This window comes from Piliocolobus tephrosceles, chromosome 4 (assembly GCF_002776525.5).
Source record: "Piliocolobus tephrosceles isolate RC106 chromosome 4, ASM277652v3, whole genome shotgun sequence".
NCBI classification, from domain to species: domain Eukaryota; kingdom Metazoa; phylum Chordata; class Mammalia; order Primates; family Cercopithecidae; genus Piliocolobus; species Piliocolobus tephrosceles.
Genome location: NC_045437.1, coordinates 15,163,196 through 15,185,330, shown reverse-complemented (window position 1 = coordinate 15,185,330; position 22,135 = coordinate 15,163,196). Strand labels below are relative to the sequence as shown.

Genomic DNA, 22,135 nt, shown 5'->3' with positions numbered 1-22,135 from the left:
CAGAATGTCTAAGGCTGGGTAATTTATAAAGAAAAGAGACTTACTGGGCTCATAATTCTGGTCACCAAAAAGTTCAAAATTGAATGGCAGCTGTATCTGGTGAGGACCTCTGGATATTTCAACTCATGGGAGAAAACAGGAGGGGAGGGGGCATGTGCAAAGAGATTACGTGGCAAGAGAGGATACAAGAGAGAGATCAAGAAGCCAGACTCTTTTTAATGCTTTTCTCGTTTAGGAAAAAAAAAAAAAAATACATGTAGCTCGCTGCCAGAACTCATTTAATTTTACATAAACACGTTCTTTGAGGCTGACGCAAATCTGACTGATTTTCAATGTGAAAATAAAATATAAAAACTGTTCTTGGAGTTATTTCTACACAAAACTAACATCAGAAACATCTGAATCATCAGAATCATCTATTTCAGAAAAACTGAATTCATCAGATGAATCTTTGGCCAACAACTGCTCGAAAACGATGTTAACTTCACGTGTAGGAATGCTACATTTTCTAGGATTTAACACTTTCGGCAATCAAGAATTACTATATTTTGTAAATGTAAATACCACTACTAAAAACAGAATCCTGTAAATAGAATGTTATCTTTTGTTTCCAAAGTCAATACACTAGGGTGGTGCGAAAATAATAATAAAAGCAAAAGCTATTTTGTGGCAAAGTTATCTTGGGGTAAATGCTACAGAAACAAAGGTAGGCAAGTATTCTCAGGACAAATGGGAAAATAGTTAAAATATCTGTTCTCATGGGAACTCATCCATTTTCAAGAGAACTCACTCCTGAGAGAGGGCATGCACGTAATCCCGAGGGATCTGCCCCAGGACCCAAATACAGCCCCTCAGGCCCCACCTCTCAACACGGCCATATTGGAGGCCAAATTTCAACATGAGTTTTCGTGGGGACAAACCACATCCAAACCATAGCAATAACTAAGGATTTCAAGTCAATTTCTAGACACTATATGAATCACAAAGGTACTTGCATATATAATACTGACAAGCTAAACACAATTATGAGTTGAAATTGGAAAACACACTTCTCCTAAGTACATTCAAAATATACTTCGATAGGAACTTATAAAAAGGATTAGCATGAAATTCACAGTAGTTTTGCTGACAATGACAGAATAAGCATTAAGTACACATCTTACATCTATGAGGCTCATAGTCTTGAGCCCTGATATAATCTTTGCCACTTAAGCCCAACTGGTCCTTTCTGAGTTTCCCTGTTTTATCTGCAAAATGAACACATTTATGCCTTCTTCTCAAGAGAAGTGTAATGTTGAAACAATACTGAATGCAATAATGCTCACAAAAGCCTGCAATAATAATTGTCCCAAAAACGTTTGTTGAATTTGTTGTAGAGTTTAAAAAGGCTTTTTGGGAAACAGAATTCAACTACAGTTAAAAGGAGCATCACCTTTACCTTCCTAGATGATTCATGTAAATTTTGTTGGAAGAGTATATTCAAGAAGAAGTAGAAAGAAGACAATATAAAGATATAAGGACAATAGAACGAAAGCAAAGCCAGATATCTGGGCATTTTCAAAATAATCCTACTTAGAATTGATTGAATTTGGGCACTGAAAGTATGAGAACTCATGACTTCAAATTGGTGATTCTAGATTCCATGGAACAAATATCACCATAAATTCTTTAGAAATCAAATAATTTCACAAGCCTCCAATGACACATTTAAAGTGACTTTCTTGCAAGGACTTAGACAATATATCACAAAGCAGTATTAACTGAATCTACTGAAAGGCTATTATAAAATCATGAGTTGACTTCAACATAAGTGTTTCCAACCCTAGGTAACCAGCTAATCTACTCAAGAAAGTTAAGAACCTTTTACCTATGGAGCAGATCCTTTCCTCCTACTGGGAATAATGATCTTGGGCCAAAGATTTGGGCTTAACAACCTCTCTCAAACTATTCTGAATAGCTCGGCAACCAGCTCAGAACAGACAGCTAGAACTCAGGCAGACAAAAGGTAATTCAATAGTGAAGGTTATGTTTTTTCTAATTTGATCAAAGCAATGCTGCACCAAACTCCTGCCTGACCAGTTATTAGGTGTATAATCACAAGCAAACCCTTGCTGGGCATGCTGGCTCACGCCTGGAATCCCAGCACTTTAGGAGGCCAAAGCAGGGGCATCACTTGAGGGCACGAGTTCGAGATCAGCCTAGCCAACATGGCAAAACCCCATCTCTACTAAAAATATAAAAATTAGCAGGGCACAGTGGCACATGCCTGTAGTCCCAACTACTAGGGAGGTTGAAGCAGGAGAATCACTTGAACCCAACAGGCAGAGGTTGCAGTGAGCCGAGATCATGCCACTGCACCCCAGCCTGGATGACAGAGTGAGACTCCATCTCAAAAAATAAAAAGAAAACAAACAAATCCCTTCATTTCTCTGTGCTACAGGTATTTGTAAAAATGAGTGTATTGGATCTGAAAATTGACAAGGCCCTTTGTAACTTTGAAAATCCTTTGGCTGCATGGTTGTCTGGTTTGATAATCAATGTGCAGAACCAAGCTATCATATGAATAACCCCTGCTGTCAATGGGTTCAATATTTGAATTTGTGTCCTGTTTAAAGAGCAGCTGGCTGAAGCCGACTCTTCATCAGCCAATCAAATTTGACCTTTAAACTGACAGCTTTGCCTTCCCCCAGCTCCAGAAAAGACTGAGCCGCCCGCCTGTAGAGCCATAGGCTCATGCCTTTCAGTTCTATGAAAGAAACTGAGGCTCAGCTTGCTATTTTCAGGAAGCTTGTTCCTAATTAACCTAATCCAACTGATTCTACCCAACGAGCTCTGCTGTGTGCTCTATTCCAACCATGGGCTGGATGTGACTTTCATAACTGAAGGTCAGAGGCCCCTCTTTCCAGTATAGGAGAGAATACCCCATGAATGAGAAAGACTGAAAAATACGAAAGAGAAAGAATAGTAACACAACTGGAAAGAATTAAGCTGTGTCTTACAATGTTGGAATGTAGATTATGTTGGGAAAAATGGAAAATTTCCAGCCTTCTATACTTGAACCCAACCCCTGCCCCCCACAGTGTCAGGAAATTAGAAAGTTAAACTGTCACAAGAAATACAATAGGCTGTAAAGAACGTCTACACCACTTATCAGGGAGAAAGCCCTGCTGGCTGCCAGTTCTTTACAAGGGCTGTGGCTTTAGAGTCTCCAAATTAAGATGCCCTGAACTTTGGCATGAGACTTGGGAATGGAACACTCCCAGTGGATCAAAAATGCCATGCTCTCATGAATTAAAACCAAAATGTGCCCACTGTGCCTAGGGGAACAGCCTTACGACCCCGAGTGGATTAGTTAGAATACTGGACAGACAGGAAGATCATAAGTTGTTAGCAAAGAAACAGACTTACTGGAGTGGATAAATTCGATGTCTTTACCATTAGGGTTGGGTGCTAGAACATATAAAATCGGAGTTGAGGTGAGAGACTATGCAGGAAAAGCCAAGAAAAAAAAAACACAAAACCAATGTTTGGGAACCCCGTGACTCTACAATCTCACATTTCTTCCAGAACTTTCCAGGAAATAATTTACTATGATGAGTCAGTTCTAACCAGGCACCATGTGCCGGGCTGGGAACACTAGTCCAGGAACTCACTATGAGTTTCAGGCCAGCCCTGCCCCAGATCTGGAGCATCTGAGAAGTTTTGGGGCCAGCGTGCAACCCTGCTCTGTGCACCAGCCAAACCTCCCCTCGGAATGGGACTGCTAGCCTGATCTCTCCCCAAAGTTGCAAGAAGCATTTTCAAAGAATAGTTTCTGGGCCGGGCGCAGTAGTTCACGCCTGTAATAACAGCACTTTGGGAGGCCAAGGCGGCCGAATCACCTAAGGTCAGGAGTTCAAGAGCAGCCTGGCTAACGTGGTGAAACTCCATTTCTACTAAAAATACAAAAAATTAGCTGGGCGTGGTGGTGTGCGTCTGTAATTCCAGCTACTTGGGAGGCTGAGGAAGGAGAATCACTTGAACCTGGGAGGAGGTGGTTGCAGTCAGCCAAGATCACACCATTGCACTCCAGCTTGGGCAACAAGAGCGAAACTCTGTCTCAAAAAAAAAAAATAATTAAAAATAAAAATAAAAAAGAATAGTTTGTGATGACTCAGATATAAGTCTAAAGATCATGCAGAAGTGGTACCTGCTCCAACACTCTTTTTTAAGAGTGCTTTTTAATTCAATGCTTTTTACTAAATTTACTGGGGTATGCTGCTATCATCACTATCCAATTTCAGAACATTGTCATCTCCCCAGTAAGATTCTTCCTGTCCATTTACAGTTAATTCCCATTCCCAGCTGCAGCTGAGGTAAAGTGCAGGTTATGTGAGGGCCCTATGTTTCCTCTATCCCCATGTCCTCACTTTATTTACCAGCACAATTGCATGGAGTAGTTGGTTAGCTATGTGTTTCCTACTAAGTGACAACACCTGTGTAGTTAGCTACCATGTAGATGTCAGATACAAATGCACACACACACACATCACCAACCAGGGAAGCAATGTGAACCCTCCCTATCTATTCCATCAGGGAAAAGGCCAACACTTCTGCAAAATGCTTCCAACCTGGCTATTGCAGGTACAGCCATGGTTTTCAAAGACTGCAGGAAAACTGAATGTTGTCCTTTACAATACATGTCATTTTAAAAAATCAATACCATTCAGACCTTTAAACTAAGAATCTTGCCTGTGCTCCCTGAAGGTGATATTGGTGAATCCAGAGGTGAAAAATCATGAGAACATCAAGGAATTGAAGAAAATAACCATAATCAACTGGCTCCTGGAAAGCCAATTACATCCAATATTTTCTTAACATCAAAGGTTAAACATAGTTCTGGAAAACAGTGGGAAGAGAATCCAAGAAGCAGTTTTAGCTTGGCTCCTCTGCAGTCTTGTTACAGGTAGTTAGGTAGGCATGACAGGGCAGGAGAAGGCTTCCCACCCCATCCCAACTAGCAATGTCAGTGATGGTTTGGCCTAGTCTTTTTAAAAAGTGTAATTCCACAACCAGAGAGAGACAAGCTTCTGATGGCCCACACCCGTTAATATTAAAAGTTGTTAACTGAATGCAGACTCCAGGGAGAAACCGCTTCCTGGGCATGTATATTAAGAGACAAAAATGGCAAAGTATGATCTTCTGAGTACACTCCACCGGAAAAAGGAAGAAATCCTCAGATGGGCATGGACATGCATACAACTCCCTATACACACTGCACATGCTCAGTTCCCAAGGGTAAGGAAGGCTCTGCGCATGCAGGAAGACCACCCTAAGGGAAAAACCATGGGAAAGAGGTGAGCTTATAACAGTCCCAGGATTCCCATTAAATGGGGCACACAACCTTCTCTTTAACCTTCAGGTGCCCACTTGAGTCTCTTCCAAGCACACCTTCTTTCTTTTCTTTTCTAAGGCTTTTATAAATAAACTTCCATTCCTGCTCTGAAACATGCTTCAGTTTCTTTTTCTGTTTTATGTCCCTCAGTCGAATTCTTTCTTCTGGGGAGGCAAGGACTGAAGTTGCTATAGACCCGTCTGGATAGGCCGCCGGTAATCTGGGGTAACTCAGATCTCTTCCAGTGCTAAGAGTGTGAGGGAGAAGTCGGTGTCTGCCTTCTGCTTCTTCCTCAGTGGTTTCCTAGGTGTTTCTCAGTGAGAAGAAACTTATGCACCATAGTTGAGATCCACCCTCTGGAGGTCAGAGAATGCTGCCCTAATGACTCATCGTGAACGGTCTCCTCCTGGGACTCTGTCTCCTGTGCGTGGAGGAAATTAGCTCTGGCTACTCTAGATCCGTATTGAAAAAGTAGCCTGATGAGAGGAAACTAATCATACCTGCAAATATCCCTGAAATACATTTTAACGTAATGTGTGCCCACATCTATTCTATTTTTTTAATATTTTAAGTTTAAATTGATTTTAAAAAACTACAGCAAAAAGGATTCAGACACACAAATAGCAGAACTTAATACTTTCTTTATAAATTTTTCAGTTATGCAAGGGAATGGGCAGCATTTTTCATGGGGACAAGGCTCTTCCACTTAAAAGCTAGAAGGAAATTCCTCACTAATTTAGCCCAGTTGCTTAAAACTCTGTTCCATATGAACATAATATTTTCCTATTTTTCTCTCCTGATTCTACCCTCAGAATAACACAAAATACACTGTGACAAAATATATACAACATCGGCTGGGCCTGCACCTCCTCATAAGGGAAACACACAAGAAAATGAAAATTTAAAGCCCCTACAGACTTTTTCCCCCCTTTGGGAGCATAAAAAGCAGACACTGTTAAATGCATGAGGTCCCACAATACCCTCCCGCAACCCCTGCAACACAGCTCATATAGTTTTGTATTTTCTATATTTGAAAAGGAGAAAAAATAAGAGAGCTTTAAAAACAGATTATTTAACCTGCTTTTAACTTTCTATTTGGATAGCCATTCAAATTAGACAAATTATGGGGACAAGAGTGATTGTAAAATAATGGGAGAAAACACTGATAATCTTGCAAAGCAGATTTCTGACTAGAGAGGACTGCACTATATTAAACTGAAATGATTTCCACTATGGCTCCTAAGAATGAAAGCTTCAAAAGTAAATATGAGGTCGGGTGCGGTGGTTCACGCCTGTAATTCCAGCACTTTGGGAGGCTGACGTGGGTGGATCACCTGAAGTCAGAAGTTTGAGACCAGCCTGGCCAACATGGTAAAACGCCATCTCTACTAAAAGTACAAAAATTAGCTGGGTATGGTGGCAGGTGCCTGTAGGCAGGAGAATCGCTTGAACCCGGGAGGCAGAGGTTGCAGTGAGCCAAGATCGTGCCACGGCACTCCACTCTAGCCTGGGCGAAAGAGCAAGACTCCATCTCAACAAATAAATAAATAAATGTCTAGAATCAGTTAACGAGATTTGTACATTACCTTAACTGAATTTCATTAATGATCTAACGCCCATACCTGATTGAATTAACAGGCAGAAAATTAAAACTGGATGGCTACCTGGTGCTTCTGTACACCGAAGAGAACACTCCAATCTGCCAGCCTTACGATGGGGAAACGCATCAAACAGTGCTAAGGTTTTAAGCACAGAGAATATAATCCAGTTATAAAAGCTATTAACCCAGAGAAGTTAATTCTTTGCTACTTGAAGCACACTAAGCAAAACATATCAAAGAGAAGACATACACCAGCAAATGTAAACCACATACAATTACAATACATAAATCGTAACGCAGATAGACATCATGAATCTCAGATGGCCAATGTCAGCCCATGGGTACATGCCCAGTATTACGACCAACAGAAATTAAATCTCTGAAACAAAAAACTACAAGTGTGCATCCACAACATCCCACACACTTTAGGAAAACAGGCACTACACAATGTCATGAAAATTAGCTGACAGCTCAAGGTCTCTCATTATCAATGGCATGGATGTTTAAACTGGACGTTCATCTGACAATTAGTTTAGTAAGAACAGACAGAAAGTCATTTAATCATGTTCAACATTAAATCAAAAGAGCCGATTCTATAATTGGGTCAACTTTCCACTAAATAATTACCATAGAAACAATTAATTCCACACTCAAATAAGTAGTAACTCCAAAGCTTCCATATTGAAAAGCAGTGGAATTCTACCATGTATTACCACATATAAATTCTTATCAAGAATATCACTGCGACCAGTCTTTGTCCTGACAGGGAGGACCTCTTACATATTCTTTAAATAATAATAATCAAGAAACCTCCTTTTTTCCTACTCCCAAATTTTGGAGATTAACTCAAGTTCTACAAATAACATGACTATGATAACCCACTGCCAAAATCTCAAATTCCAGGTGTGCGTATTTTGAAAGCTCCTCTAGGAATATTCAACTGCAGCACAAGGATTTTAAAATAATACCATTTTTTATACTGAAAGACAAGGTATATGATATTGTAAAGCCTTCCCCTAATTCAGCCTATTCCATTTTCACAAAACAACAACATTTGCCTTATAATTGAGGCACTTGAATCCCACCAAATCAATTTTCATGAACAGTAACTGCAGTGCAACAACAGCAACAAAAAAACTTAGGAGACTCCGAACATTCTAATTTTTAAGGATCTCATATGCTCCCACACAGGAGAATAGAACTAATGCTCCCACACTTTATTTCTCTTCCAAAAATAGCCAGCCCTGTGAAGAAAAAAAGAGAGATAATGAAGACCGGCTGCCTACCTTCGCTGGTAGCCACATTCTTCTGGGCTTTGGTGGGTGTGTGATCTGTACTTGAACTCACGTCAGATGAGATGCTCGAGCTGCCTTTGCCTGAAAGAAACAGGAATGAGCAGCTTTTGAGATTTGTAATTTCAGACCTGGACCATGCCTTCTACACGGTCCCACACCAAGCCATATCACTAATTTCCAAGAAAGCATCTATAATACAAAAAATGGAGTTTATTAAGTTTTTTTGCCTTATGCATTAAATATCTTTTGGGAAATATGATCCATGTTATAGTAGAAGTAAAGTCCTCTTATAATATAGCTTGACTATAAACTCAGACAAGATTATAAAACATAGTCAAATATGATAACATAATCTCTTTTTGGCATAGCTGTGAATAAGAAAGTACATGTGGGGAACACATCTCCTGCATTAATTTTTTATTTGCAACTATAAATTATGCATTTTTCAATAAAGGAAACAAGCAAAGAATAAGGCATAATCAGAGGAGCAAGAGCCTGCTAACTCCAAATAGCTGCATCACATCAAAAAACGAATTCCCTGCTTAAAAGGTCCTCCTTCAAAAACAAAACACAACAAAAAACATTTCATTTTTCTAACACGGTGGTTCTCAACTGGAGATGATTTTTCGTTCAAGGGGACATTTAGCAATATCTGATATCATTTTTGGTTGTCACAAATGAGCGGAAGGTGCTACTAGCATCTAGTGGGTAGAGGCCAAGCATGTTGCTAAACATCTTAGAATGCACAGGGCGGTCCCCACAAGAAAGAATTATCCATCCCAAATCTCAATAGTACCAAGGGTGAGAAGCCCTGGTCTAAATAATCTTAGCTCAAGGCTGAGTTCCCTTCTAACCTTTAATATAGTCATATACATTAATATTACTAAACATTCTTCAAATATCACATGAAAGGCTGTAAATATGAACCACACTTTATGGAGAAACCTACTGACTGTGGTGGGAAGATTCCTAAGACGCCCTCACGGTATCCAGGTCCGCATCATCTCCTCCGCCTTGAGAGTGGGCTGAACCTGTGACTGGCCTCTAACCAATAGGCTGTGGTGAAGGTAAGGCATTTTGCAGATGTAAAGTCCCTAAGAAGTTAACTGAATTAATGACAAGGGAGATTATTCTGGGTGGGCCTGACCTAATTAGGTGAATACCTTAAAAGACGGCCTGGAGGAGACAGACCCTTCCTGCTGTCTTCGAAGCAGCAAGCCCCCCCGTCAGTTCTACAGCGACAAGAAAATGAGTTCTGGCAACAACCAAGTGAGCAGTGAAGAGGACTGTGAGCATCAGAGGACAGCCCAGCCCTGGCCAGTGGCTTCACTGCAGCACCGTGAGACCCAAACAAAAGATCCAGCTAATGCAGGTTCAGAACTCTGATTCCAGGGAACTGTGGAGTAATAAATGCTCCTATGTTAAGCTGCTAAGTTTGTGGTAATGTTTTTATTCAGCAATAGAAAGCTATTGCTGGGCGGGCACGGTGGCTCGCGCCTGTAATCCCAGCACTTTGGGAGGCTGAGGTGCGTGGATCACTTGAGGTCAAAAGTTCAAAACTAGCCTGGCCAACATCGTGAAACCCCATCTCTACTAAAAATAGAAAAATTAGCCGGGCGTGGGGGCACATGCCTGTAATCCTAGCTACTTGGGAGTCTGCGGGAGGAGAATTGCTTGAACTCGGGAGGCGGAGATTGTAGTGAGCCAAGATTGTGCCATTGCACTCCAGCCTGGACAACAGAGTGAGAGCCCGTCTCAAAACAAAAACAAAACAAAAGAAAGCTATCGCTAATGACCAACTAGTTCTATCACAGATGAATTCTTTTTGCTCCACAAGTGAGGATCAAAATTCTTACGTGCAGCTGAGAAACATCATTTTCCAACAGTCTTTTCTTCCCCGTGGTAAACGCAATGAACTGAATGTTTATCTCCTTCCAGAATTCACATGATGAAATCCTAACGCCCAACGTGATGGCATAAGGAGGCGGGGCCTTTGGGAAGTGGTTAGGTCATGAGGACTCTGCTTGGTGCCCTTATGAGACATCCCACAGAGCTTCCTTGCTTTCTGCCACATGAGGACACAGTAGAAGACTGTTTATAAAGCAGGAAGTGCATCCTCACCAGACGCTAAATCTGCCGGCACCTTGATCTTTGACTTATCTCCAGAACTGTAAGAAATACATTTCTGTTGTTTATAAACCCCCCAGTCTATGGTGTTTGGTCATAGCAGCCCAAACAGACTAAAACAGAACAGAACTCTAGTTAAGTAGCATAAGCTTACAGTCTAAATTCATACAGAGTAGAACTCCTCAGACTTTGGAGTTTTGTTTGCTTATGATGAAAGTCACAAAACAATCCAGGCTGATGGTTAATATCACTTGAGGAGGGAATGGCTCAGGTGATACTGCTGATGGGAGTATCAGGGAACTTAGAAACATGGCCATCATTTCCTCTCACTATCGCCCATTGCTCATTGGGACTTAGGCTCTGAACAAATCTGTTATTCCCTTTGTCCCCACCCCTTCCACAACCTCTACCCTCAGAATTAACCAAAACAACGCAGTAATTGTCCATTTGTTTTTGCCTAAGCAGCCTTTGTGGTCTGGCAGCTGTGGCCATTTATCTGCCGTTGTTCATCTTTGGAAGTCAGTTGATATGGCAGACTGGGCACCTAGTTAGAAGTATGTCCACCTGGCCTCTGACCCCAGTCTACCACTCTCTTGCTTTCTGACCTTTGACATTCACTTCTCTCCCTGCAGCCTCAGTGTCCATATCTGGTAGGGGAAACTGCTGGAAAACCGATTCCTAGCAGCTCAATCTATAATTCTTTGAGTTCATTACTTCACTCCTCAAACCTCTATAATCCAAACCACTCCATTTAATAAGGCAAATAACATTATTGTGCAACATCAATACGTAGACTTAAATAATTTTTATGATATTGTTGCTTAGTGATGTGCAAATGGAAAACTAGAAATAAACTCCATATGCTCTAGCTCTGACTCAACAATAAAACTAAAACAAAATAACAAATTAAATATAAAAACAATAAAATCCGTAACATTCAAATTAACGGCATTAGTTTAACACGATGGATGATGTTATTTTGCTGAGATTAAACTGTCGTTCAAAATTTAAATACAGTCCTCGCTGCTAAAGCCAATGTTCTCTTGGTTCTGGCATGCACGTGCCCACTCCAGGCTGCGGAGGACTCACTTGCATATCACTTTCCTCAACTCAGGGAACCCTTCCCTCCTACAAACAGATGGCATCGGGTGGCTTTCACTGAATCTGACTGTATCAGCCACACTTTTAAGACTGCTCTTTTATTGCTTATTCATCTACAACCACTGGAATAAAGTGCCTTCCTTTAAACATGGGGAAACTTGGACAACATAACTCATGGCAGGACTCTCTTATAAAGGGGAACCAATACACAGCTATTCATTATTTTTAAGATTATCATGAAAATGAAAGCACAAAATAAAACTACAAATTTCAGAGAAAATTCTCAGACACACATGAGAACATGTGTGCTGATCCCTCAAAGGGCTGCAAACTCCAATTTAAAAATTGCTTGTTTATGAAAAAAGAGTATAAGGTTGAGGAAACAAATAATAATGTTATTTATAATAATAGCTAACAATAAGTGCATATGTTTCATTGAGCACTCTAATAAATGCTTTACATGCTTTCTCTTATTAAATAGTCATTACGCCCTATGACAGTATTTCTCAATCATTTTCTCATTATTTAACCCTCCAAGGAAACTGTTTAGACTTTTTTTTCCTAAGTACCCACCCTCAATGATATCGCACCACCACAGATATACTGTATATCTCTTATGTACTATGTATGTGATTCCGCTTAATACAGTGTTTCTTGCGGGGCTGTATTGTGTCCCCTTAGGAGCAATATCACCACCATTGAAAATCTATGTCCTTTGATAAGTAAAACATTTTAAAATACCTGAGAATTTAATTAAGTAAATAAGTAAATCAATATTTTGTTTTTATTTTTGTTTTCTTTTTTTTTTTTTTTTTTGAAATGGTGTCTCACTCTGTTGCCCAAGCTGGAGTGTAGTGGCACCATCACAGTTCACTGCAGACTAAACCTCCTGGACTCAAGTGATCCTCCTGACTCAGCTTCCCAAGTAACTGGAACTACAGGCACACCACCACACCCAGCTTTTTCTTTTTTTTGTAGAGATGAGGTCTCATTATGTTGCCCAGGCTGGTCTCAAATTCCTGGCCTCAAGCAATCCTCCCACCTTGGCCTTCCGCAGTGCTGGGATTACAGGCAAGAGCCATCATGCCCGGCCAATACAGTTGATTCTCATAACTTGAGATATTTAAGTTCTCTAAAGTAACCATAAACACTAAATTAGCAAATCATTGCCCCAAAGGGAAACAGAGTTAGGTTCCTGTGAGCCTCTGCTCACATTTTTATCAACTGATCAACACGTCAATTTAATTTTTGGGTGTTTCTATTTAAAGATATCTTATTTAATACATATTGTTGATGCATTGTCATGGAACTCAATGCCAATGGCACTGTAATTCATGTCTGAGCAAAGCTTATCTGACACATATTGGTGACATCACAGCCCTCTTACACTTAGGAACACTATACAGCTCTTCAACACTACACTTGGGGGTCGTCTTAATGAAAACAGCAACAAAAAGTACAAAAAGCAAAAAAAAAAAAAAAAAGGCAACAAATGGACCCCAAAAAGAACACTGTGCATAGTACGAGAGCTGAAACAGGAAGGTAGAGTGTCACTGTGTTCAGCCTCATCTGGGAAGGTGTGCATTGCACAACACAAATCTCATCTGGGAAGGTATGCATCGCACAACACAAATTTTTCACCGCTCTGCATGAATTTGTGAGTGACCCTAAAGTGCCTCAAGAGTTGATGTGGTGATTACGTATAAATTTTAGCAAGTAGGCAAATTCTCAAATATGAAATCCAATAATGACGACTGACACTGTGTCATCTTGTATTGCACGTGATGTTGCAGCTTGCGGCCCGCTTCCATGTAGACGGGGATAGGTAGCATGCAGGATCTGGAGTGAAGAGGCCTGGGTTTGTATCTGGATTGGCCAATTATTAGTTTTGGCCAAATTATTAGACCCTCTCTATTGTAGTTTCTTTAGTTTCTTCAGCTGCAAATGGGATGAGGTAGAGGGTCAATTCCTGCCTCATAGGGTTATTGTGAAAATTAAATAAAATAATTCAGTTTGAGTACTTTGGATAGTGTGAGCACCTACGAAATACCCAACAAATCTTTGTAGAAAAATAATTCAGTTTCTGTACTTAGGATATTGTGAGCACCTAGGAAATACCCAACAATCTTTGTAGGATCCTATGTTGAGATACTATGATATGCTCTTCTGCCCTGCTTCTGGAAGCAATAATCATCTCCTTGTTGAGTTCAAGTGGAGAGGGAGGTGGGGAGGGTGGTGCTCGGAGAAGAAATGTTACAGAAGGAATTCACAGGGAAAAAACAAGGGGAATATTCAGTTTCTAATATTCAAAAGCAGAAGTCTGCAGTATGACGATGTTCTTGCAAGTCAAGCTATTGTCTCAGGATGGAACTGCCTACATTCTCAGCCCCTTTAGAAAATCAAGAGTGAGAATGTCAGATTAGATCCTGGAGTTGTACATACGGAAAGTCCAGGTAAGAGGGAGGTGGTGTGAAGAGCACAGGAAGCCACCCGATGGTGACACTGGAAAAGACCAGGGTCAAGAGAGGCACAGGAGGAGAGCAGCCAGATAGGACTTTGGTTTCCCTCTCTGGGATTCTTCTGAGAAAAAAGAGAGTCTGTTGGATAAGGGAGAGTGATATGGTTTGGCTGGGTCCCCATCCAAATCTCATCTTGAATTGTAGCTCCCAAAATTCCCACGTGTTCTGGGAGGGACTCCCCGGTGGTAGATAACTGAATCATGGGGGCGGTTTCCCCCACACGGTTCTCGTGGCAAATGAGTAAGTCTCACAGGATCTGCTGGTTTTACAAGGGTTTCCCCCTTTCACTTCACTTCCATTCTCTCTCTTGCCCGCTGCCATGTAAGATGTGCCTTTTGCCTTCCACCATGTTGTGAGGCCTACCCAGCCATGTGGAACTGTGAGTCCATTAAACCTCTTTTTCTTTGTAAATTACCCAGTCTCAGGTATGTCTTTATCAGCAGTGCAAAAACAGACTAACATACAGAGCAACTCCGGAGGCTGTAGAATTGCTGTCACCTCACTCCCTATGCTAAGGATGCTGCAGAGCACCTGCTCTCAGACTGCTCAGCCAGCAGCTAGAACCATGGCTACATCAAGCTGCTGGGTAGCACAGTCCAGCTCAGGGCAGTCTTCGCTGCAGCTTCTGGAGTCACCTCGGTTTCATGGGGGCACTGACATGATCACAAGTCAAGGAAAAGTTTGTTGGGGGCTTGCCTTAGGGGGTCAACACAGTGGAGTGAGATGCTTCTATTAGCCACAGCGAGAGAGCAGATTGTCACGTCAGGGCCAACTGGGAGGCACACGCAGACCTTGGCATTAGGAAACAATAGGAAACACTGGCACAGTGATAGACCAAATGAAAGGATGCTTGACTAGAATAAAAGACCAGCACATTCACTCGCAAAAGACACTCTACTACCAGCAATAACTAAGCTGTGTTGGTTTTAGAATATGTCCACAAATTCTTTGGCATTCCCACTTCAAAGGCTGAAGCCTCATCTCCCTCCCCTTAAATGGAGAAAACTCTGGGGGCTGAACTTGTGCCTCAACCTGCCCTTCAGATGGCTCTGATTCATCAAGTGTGAGAAGCAGGCAGTGGCTTGACCTCTCCATTAGCTGTATTGAGAACCCGGGATGATGCAGGTGAAATGAGCAGCCCAGTGAGTAGCACACTAAGGAGTGTGTAATAAACATCAGCCACTGTTACATCGCCCATCAGGGCTGCCTGCTTCGTGTGAAATTGGAGTGATGCAACATGCCCAGGTGAACATCTCTCAAACTTTCTAAGCACTCTTGTCTCAACCATAAAATAAAGATATGCACATGCAAACAAAAGACAGCCATTACCTCTACCAAAAATGGGGAGGACAGTACTCACCCTGCAGGGTTTGGGAGAGGCTGCTATGAGAAAAAAATGAGCCCTGGCAGGTAAAGCATGAAACCATGATCAATGCCTGTGAGAACCCACCCTGTGAGTTATTAATATTGACCCATTTGTTCAATTTGTATCAGAAATTAAGAAAGGAAAAGTAAAATATTTTACTGTTACATAAATAAAATAAATATTATATATGACATAAATTATACATAATTTAAATATCCAGGAAAGATCCGCTCTTTCTAACTGCTTTACATACATGAAAGTTTATTTGACCAACAGCTAAACCCCCATTAGGGGCCATTAGTACATTGGAACCGTACTGGTTGGATTCGGTAAAGTAAAATTTTGCGCTTTCTTTAATTTCCTCGCAAGTGGGCTAAAGGCCCAAAGGAAGACAAATGAACAAACAATTAGGTATCAGATACAAATAAACATCAAAGCAAGGGAAAATGAACACACTAAGTTTGGTAAATGTTATCTGTAATAGGCTAATATAGACACACACAATTCTGAGCCACTGAAATCAGCTGGTGGATCGATAATTTTGGTCAAATGGGACACACTATTAACTCAGCAATGTTAGCAGAAGAATGTCCGGGTCTTGTCTTCCTATCACACATTCCTCTGGGCTGTCTGTTAGAGCGTGCCGTGCCAGGTTTTCCTAGTGTTTGAAGATAATGTTCATTTAATGGGGAGTCCTTTCAGTGAGGAACTTTAAGTTCCTTTTAACTTAAGAATTCCCATAGGTACTATACAAAACTAAGTTTCTTCTCTTTTCTCATTTCTAGTGCTCATGCTGATTTTGCAAATGCAGCTATTTAAAACAAGACAGTTAATTTATTAATATTATGACACAACCAAAATAAAGAGTGTAATAGAAAACAAATCAATGGGGTCATATGGTTACCAACACTCCTAAGAATCTAAGACATCTCTTGCAAAACCGATTCATGGTATCTATTCCAGATCATATGCACTGCATTGATCACACGGATTACAGCTGCCGACTTCTAACACGAAATCCACACACAAGTACACAGACCCACGTGGAGGCCTCAGCCCCTTATTTTCTGCTTCTCTCCACTGTCTTATTTTCAATGCTGCTGGTGCACCATGAAAACCTGACTTAATACTAAATGTCCATACCAAAGGTAAGGGAATATTTTTTCAAGATCTCAGGATCAGATCAAGGGAATAGTGGGTCATATTTGTGCGTTGAATTCTTGAATTCACTGTTATTTTCCTGACTGGTATCTTGAAATAATTTCTTATCTTCTTTGATCCACAGTTCAATGTCTGTCCCTACAGAATAATATAACATCAGTTATCTCAAACAATGATCTGGCTTAATTCCTGGCCCAGGTGCGTATTAGTTTTTGGAAAGAAACTGAATACCTATTGTAAAAGTGTATTAGCTCTTTCAAGCCAAAGGGGACTGATTAAATAGATGACTTCTCCAGGGGTGGAGGCCTTCAAGTGGGGTGAGATGAGAAGGCAGAGAATCCTGAGCACTCTGCTTCATTTTTATGTGAGAAAAAAACATGGGACAGTGTCCTTTGTTTTTGTGTCTGGTATTCTTTTTTCCACCTGGCAAAGATTAGAAGTTGGGGCTGAGGAAGGAGAGGCAGGAAAGGAAACTGCTAAAGTCATGTCTTCCTTTCTTCCTTTCAAGCCACTGAATGTTCTAACTGGTACTTTCTTTAAACTAACCCGCCTAATGAGTGGTCTCAGGGCCACTGAGCAAGATACCCATGTCTAACTGGAGCGATCCAGGACGCAGTCCACAGATGAATTCTTTAAAATTGCTATAAGCCATGACCTCAATGCCTATACATAGAGTGGAGAATTCCCACCACAGCTGCCGTCTTGCTACGTCACTGTGCTTATGCAAGCATGAGAATATACATAATCATACACACATACATGTACATTGTGTGTGTGTGTGTGCACGTGCGTGTGTGTTCTGCTAGAGTCACAGCATGAAGACACGATAAAGGCCTTCTAGGATAACGGGTCAGAGTTAACCTCTAAAAACAAAACTGATCAAAAAAACCTATAAAATAGAAAAAAAAGATAGTCCTCTAGTGAGGTAGTATATATCAATGGATGAACTATGAAACCTTCATAAGATTAACATGCCTGGTTACATGGGACCAGCTGAGTCAGTTCTATCAGCCTCTTCTTTTTGTAATTTTAAAATAATCAATTGACAGATAAAAATTTAAGGTGTATAGCCGGGTGAGGTGGCGGCGCCTGTAGTCCCAGCTACTCGGGAGGCTGAGGCAGGAGAATGGCATAAACCTGGGAGGCGGAGCTTGCAATGAGCAGAGATCCAGCCACTGCACTCCAGCCTGGGTGACAGAGCAAGACTCCATGTCAAAAAAAAAAAAAAATTTAAGGTGTAGTATGTGATAATCAGATACACACACATATTTTACAATGATTGAGCATGTACTTCACATCAGCACTTGACTTGGGACAGGGTCTCTTCCCCTAAGATGCTGTTATTCTACTGGGTTTACGTCCAGTCTAAGAAGGCCAAGGACATATTTTAGCATTTGCTCCATTGCCAAATGACAAAGTGAAGCCACCATTCAGAAGCAAGATCTGGTTTAGGGCGCTTGCTATTTTTAATTTTTTTTAATTGTGGTAAAATGTACATAACACAAAATTTGCCATTGTAATTGTTGTAAGGATATAATTCAATGGCATTATTTACATTCATAACGTATGCAACCATCTTCACTATTTCCAAAATGTTTTCATCACCCCAAACAGAAGCTCTCTGTAACCATTAAATAATAACTGCTCATTCCTCCCCCCCCAGCCCCTAGTAACGTCTAATCTGCTTTTGATCTCTATGAATTTGCCTGTTCTAGATATTTCATACAACTGGAATTACACAATAGTAGTTTTTCTGTGTCTAGTTTATTCTACCTAGCCTAATGTCTTCAAGGTTCACCCACATTGTTTCATATATCCATGTTTCGCTCCTTTTCATGGCTAAATAATATGCCACTCTGTGTGTATACCGTATTTTGTTTATTCATTCATCTGCTGATGAACACTCGGGGTGCTTCCATCTTTGGGCTATTGTGAGTGCTGCTGCAGTGACGGAGTGCTGGAATTTGACTGCTTGTGGTTTTTCACTTTTGAACTACTACTGCTTGTTGTTTCCAGCTGAAATCAGATCCAGCTCTGTGGCTGGAGCAGAGGAACAAGGCACACAGCAGTCTTCCAGGAGGGAAAGGAGACAGTCCCACTGCTGAGTCAGCAACTCCTCGAGGGCCATTTACATCCCTGCCGCAGCCCCAGGACAGGCAGAGAGCTTGGGTTTAGGGAAAGGATTCCACCGAGTATAGCGTTACCTCTGGGCAGGGCTGTACGGCTGGTGCTACTGGCCACAGTGAATTCAGAACAGCAAAGCAGCAGATGTCACAAATGCTAACAGAGCAGATGCAGATCACAGGATCTCCACACACACCTGCTGCAAAGCCCCCCTCTTCAACAGCCAGTGGATGCCTGGGGGATTCCCCTTCTTGCTTGAATGGGGACTCATCACTTTCTCTGTGGGAAAGGCCAGAGCTGCAGCCTCAACTGAGATGGATAGAGCTGGAAGGATTGTCCCACTCAACACCACACAAGCAAAACGATAACGTGAAATGGAAATTCCTACTTTAACACACACAGGGCCCTGAAGGATAGAAATCATTTCAGTCGAGTTAGCTAAAGGGTAAACAGAGGAAGAATAGAAGTCATCTGTCAGGTGTGGTGGCTCACACCTGTAATCCCAGCACTTTGGGAGGCCGAGGTGGGTGGATCACTTGAGGTCATGAGTTCGAGATCAGCCTGGCCAATGTGGCGAAACCTTGTCTGTACTAAAAATCCAAAAATTAGGTGGGTGTGGTGGCACACGCCTGTAATCTTAGCTACTTCAGAGGCTGTGGTATGAGAATCTCTTTAGCTCAGGAGGTAGAGGTTGCAGTGAGCCAAGATCATGGCATTGCACTCCAGCCTGAGCGACAGGGCAGGACTCTGTCTCAAAAAAAAAAAAAAAAAAATAGAAGTCATCTAAGTTGATCAGCAATCATTCCACATACCAACTTTTTCTCGGTGGAGAAGGATTTTCTTAGACAAAAATCTCAATTAAAATCAATCCATTGTGCATTATTCCTAGAGGATGTAATGGCTAATAACAAAAAGAGGAAAAGAACATGACTTTCACATAGTCCTCCCTTTTATTTTTGCTGAGATGGAGTATCACTCTGTCGCCCAGGCTGCAGGGCAGTGGTACAATCTCGGCTCACTGCCACCTCTACTTTCTGGATCTCAGCTTACTGCAACCTCTGCCTTCTGAGTTCAAATGCTTCTTGTGCCTCAACCTCCTGAGAAGCTGGGATTACAGGCATGTGCCATTATGCCCAGCTAACTTACTTGAATTTTTAGTAGAGACAGGGTTTCACTATGTTGGCCAGCCTGGTCTCGAACTTTTGGCCTCAAGTGACCAACTCGCCTCAGCCTCCCAAAATGCTGGGGTTACAGGCGTGAGCCACCGCACCTGGCCCCATATAGTCCTCTTAAACCCAGAGAAGGTAGCAGGAGGCTGAAAGTCTTTGGCATGCCTCATGCAGCACCCTGGAGGGCATGGAGCCAGAAGTAAGGCTTGGGCCTGAATTCTGGCTTTAACAACTGGCTAGTTGAGCTTCAGGAAGTTCCTTACATTTTCCATACCTCAGTTTCTTCATCTGTAAAATGGGTAATAGTCAAGATAGCCTCACAGAAGTATCAAGGGAAAAAAAATTAAGTAAATAAGTAAATTGCTTGGAATGGTACACACATATAATAATGAATTAGCTATTAATCATCCTCTCTAATAATATTCTTAATCAATAATTCAATTTAATTCAACGAATACAGGCTAAACTTATTGTATGCAAAGGATTATGGTTAGCACTAAAAAAAAAAACAAGACACAGTTCATATTAGGCTAGGGAGATAAAACACAGACAGATAAATAGAATGAAACATAAATGCAGTATGACGTTGGGCAGTGGCTCCTGCCTGTAATCTCAACACTTTGGGAGGCTGAGGCAGGAAGATCATTTGAGGCTAGGAGTTCAAGACCAACCTGGACAATATAGCGAGATCATGTCTTGACAAAAACCACAACTTAAAAAAGTAGCCGGGTGTGACTGTAGTCCTAGCTAGTTGGGAGGCTGAGGCCAGAGGATCACCTGAGCCCCCGTGTTTGAGGCTGCAGTGAGCCATGATGGTGCCACTGCACTCCAGCCTAGGTGACAGAGAGACCCTGTCTCTAAAAAATAAAAATAAATTTTTAAAAATCCAGTATGCTTAAGTTGCAAAATGGGATCCTTAAGTGACATTCTCAAAGACTGTTTTATTTTCTTTTTTAAGAGTATTTGCTTCTTCTTTTGGCAGGGAGGGTAAAGGTACTTGGGATCTGAAGATACTTGTTCAAGGTCAAAGGGTTGACCAACATCCAAATACTACTTTGTTCACAAAACTTCATGACTGTTTCGTATGACTGCTTTTTACAACACTGGTAATAAAAATATTTAGGTTGATTGGAAACAATCAATCCTGTCTTCTGCACTTGATGGTCAACTCCACGAGGGTAGAGGCTGCATGTCCGCCTTGTCCCCTCCCACATCCCCAAAAGTAGGACTGTGCTGGGTATGTTAACTGTGTTGAAATAAGAGAAGTAACTGCATGAATAACCTAGAAATGTATTCCTAATGGAATATCCCTGGTCCATAACATTTTCTAATAAGCACTATCCCTTCCTTACCAGCACCATTCAAATCTGTGCCACCCACCAAGAAACGAGAGTTTTTACACAAAGGCTATGTGTAGAACCTCCAAACTACCTACAGAGTCCCCGTGGTGACATGCTATAATGTACTCCACATTTGTTTCCACTAACTGGGTGGTTGAAAATAATAAAAATTTATTATCTCACAGTTTTGAAAGCTAAAGTCTGAAATCAAGGTGTCATCAGGGTCATGCTCCCTGCAAGGACTCCATGGACACTCTGATCCATGCCTCTGTCTTCACTTCTTGTAGTTGCCAGCAATCCTTGGCATTTGTTGGTTTGTGCCAGCAGAACTCCAGGTGCAGCCTCAGTCATTACATGGCTGTCTTCCCTCTGTGTGCCTCTGTGTCTCTTTTCATAAGGACATCAGTCATATTAGATCAGGGGTCACCCTACTCAGTGTGCCCCCATCTTAAAATTAATTTTCTGTGCAACAACCCTATTTCCAAATAAGGTCACATGCTGATGTTCCAGGAAGGACATACATTGCGGGGTGAGGAAGAGGACACTCTTCAACCCAGTAGATACTCCAACATTATTTTCTGCAGAATTAAATAGCAGAAAATCCTACCCTGAGTCTCTCAAATGATCATTTGTTCAAGTTTCATTGTATGGCAGTATTATTACGGGTGGAAAAGAAAGATGAGCAAGTAAGATTGAATGTATCATGGAACGCTAGAAATCTCAAAGAGTCCCCCAGCTTGTGAAAAAGCAGGCACTTGGCACCCCAGCACGGGTGGTTTCAAGTCTAAAAGAGCAGGCAATATGTCACTAAAGGCATCAGGGCAGAGCCTCCCCTTCTCACACACCCATCTACAGGCCTTTAGGCAATTGTGCAAGAGTTAACACAGATGCCAGCTGACACAGAGACAGATGCTGCTGCGGCTGCTGACAGATGGTGCTTCACAGCTGGGTTTCTTAAG

General features: G+C 41.5%; 1 protein-coding gene across 1 annotated transcript in view; it reads right to left on the bottom strand.

Annotated features, from left to right (window-relative positions):
* FBXL7 (F-box and leucine rich repeat protein 7) overlaps nt 1–22,135 on the bottom strand; it is a 438,958-nt gene that overhangs the window by 317,382 nt on the left and 99,441 nt on the right. The window contains exon 2 of the mRNA XM_023218265.3: nt 8,261–8,350. Coding sequence (XP_023074033.1) covers nt 8,261–8,350 — 90 coding nt within the window. The remainder of the gene's footprint in view (nt 1–8,260; nt 8,351–22,135) is intronic.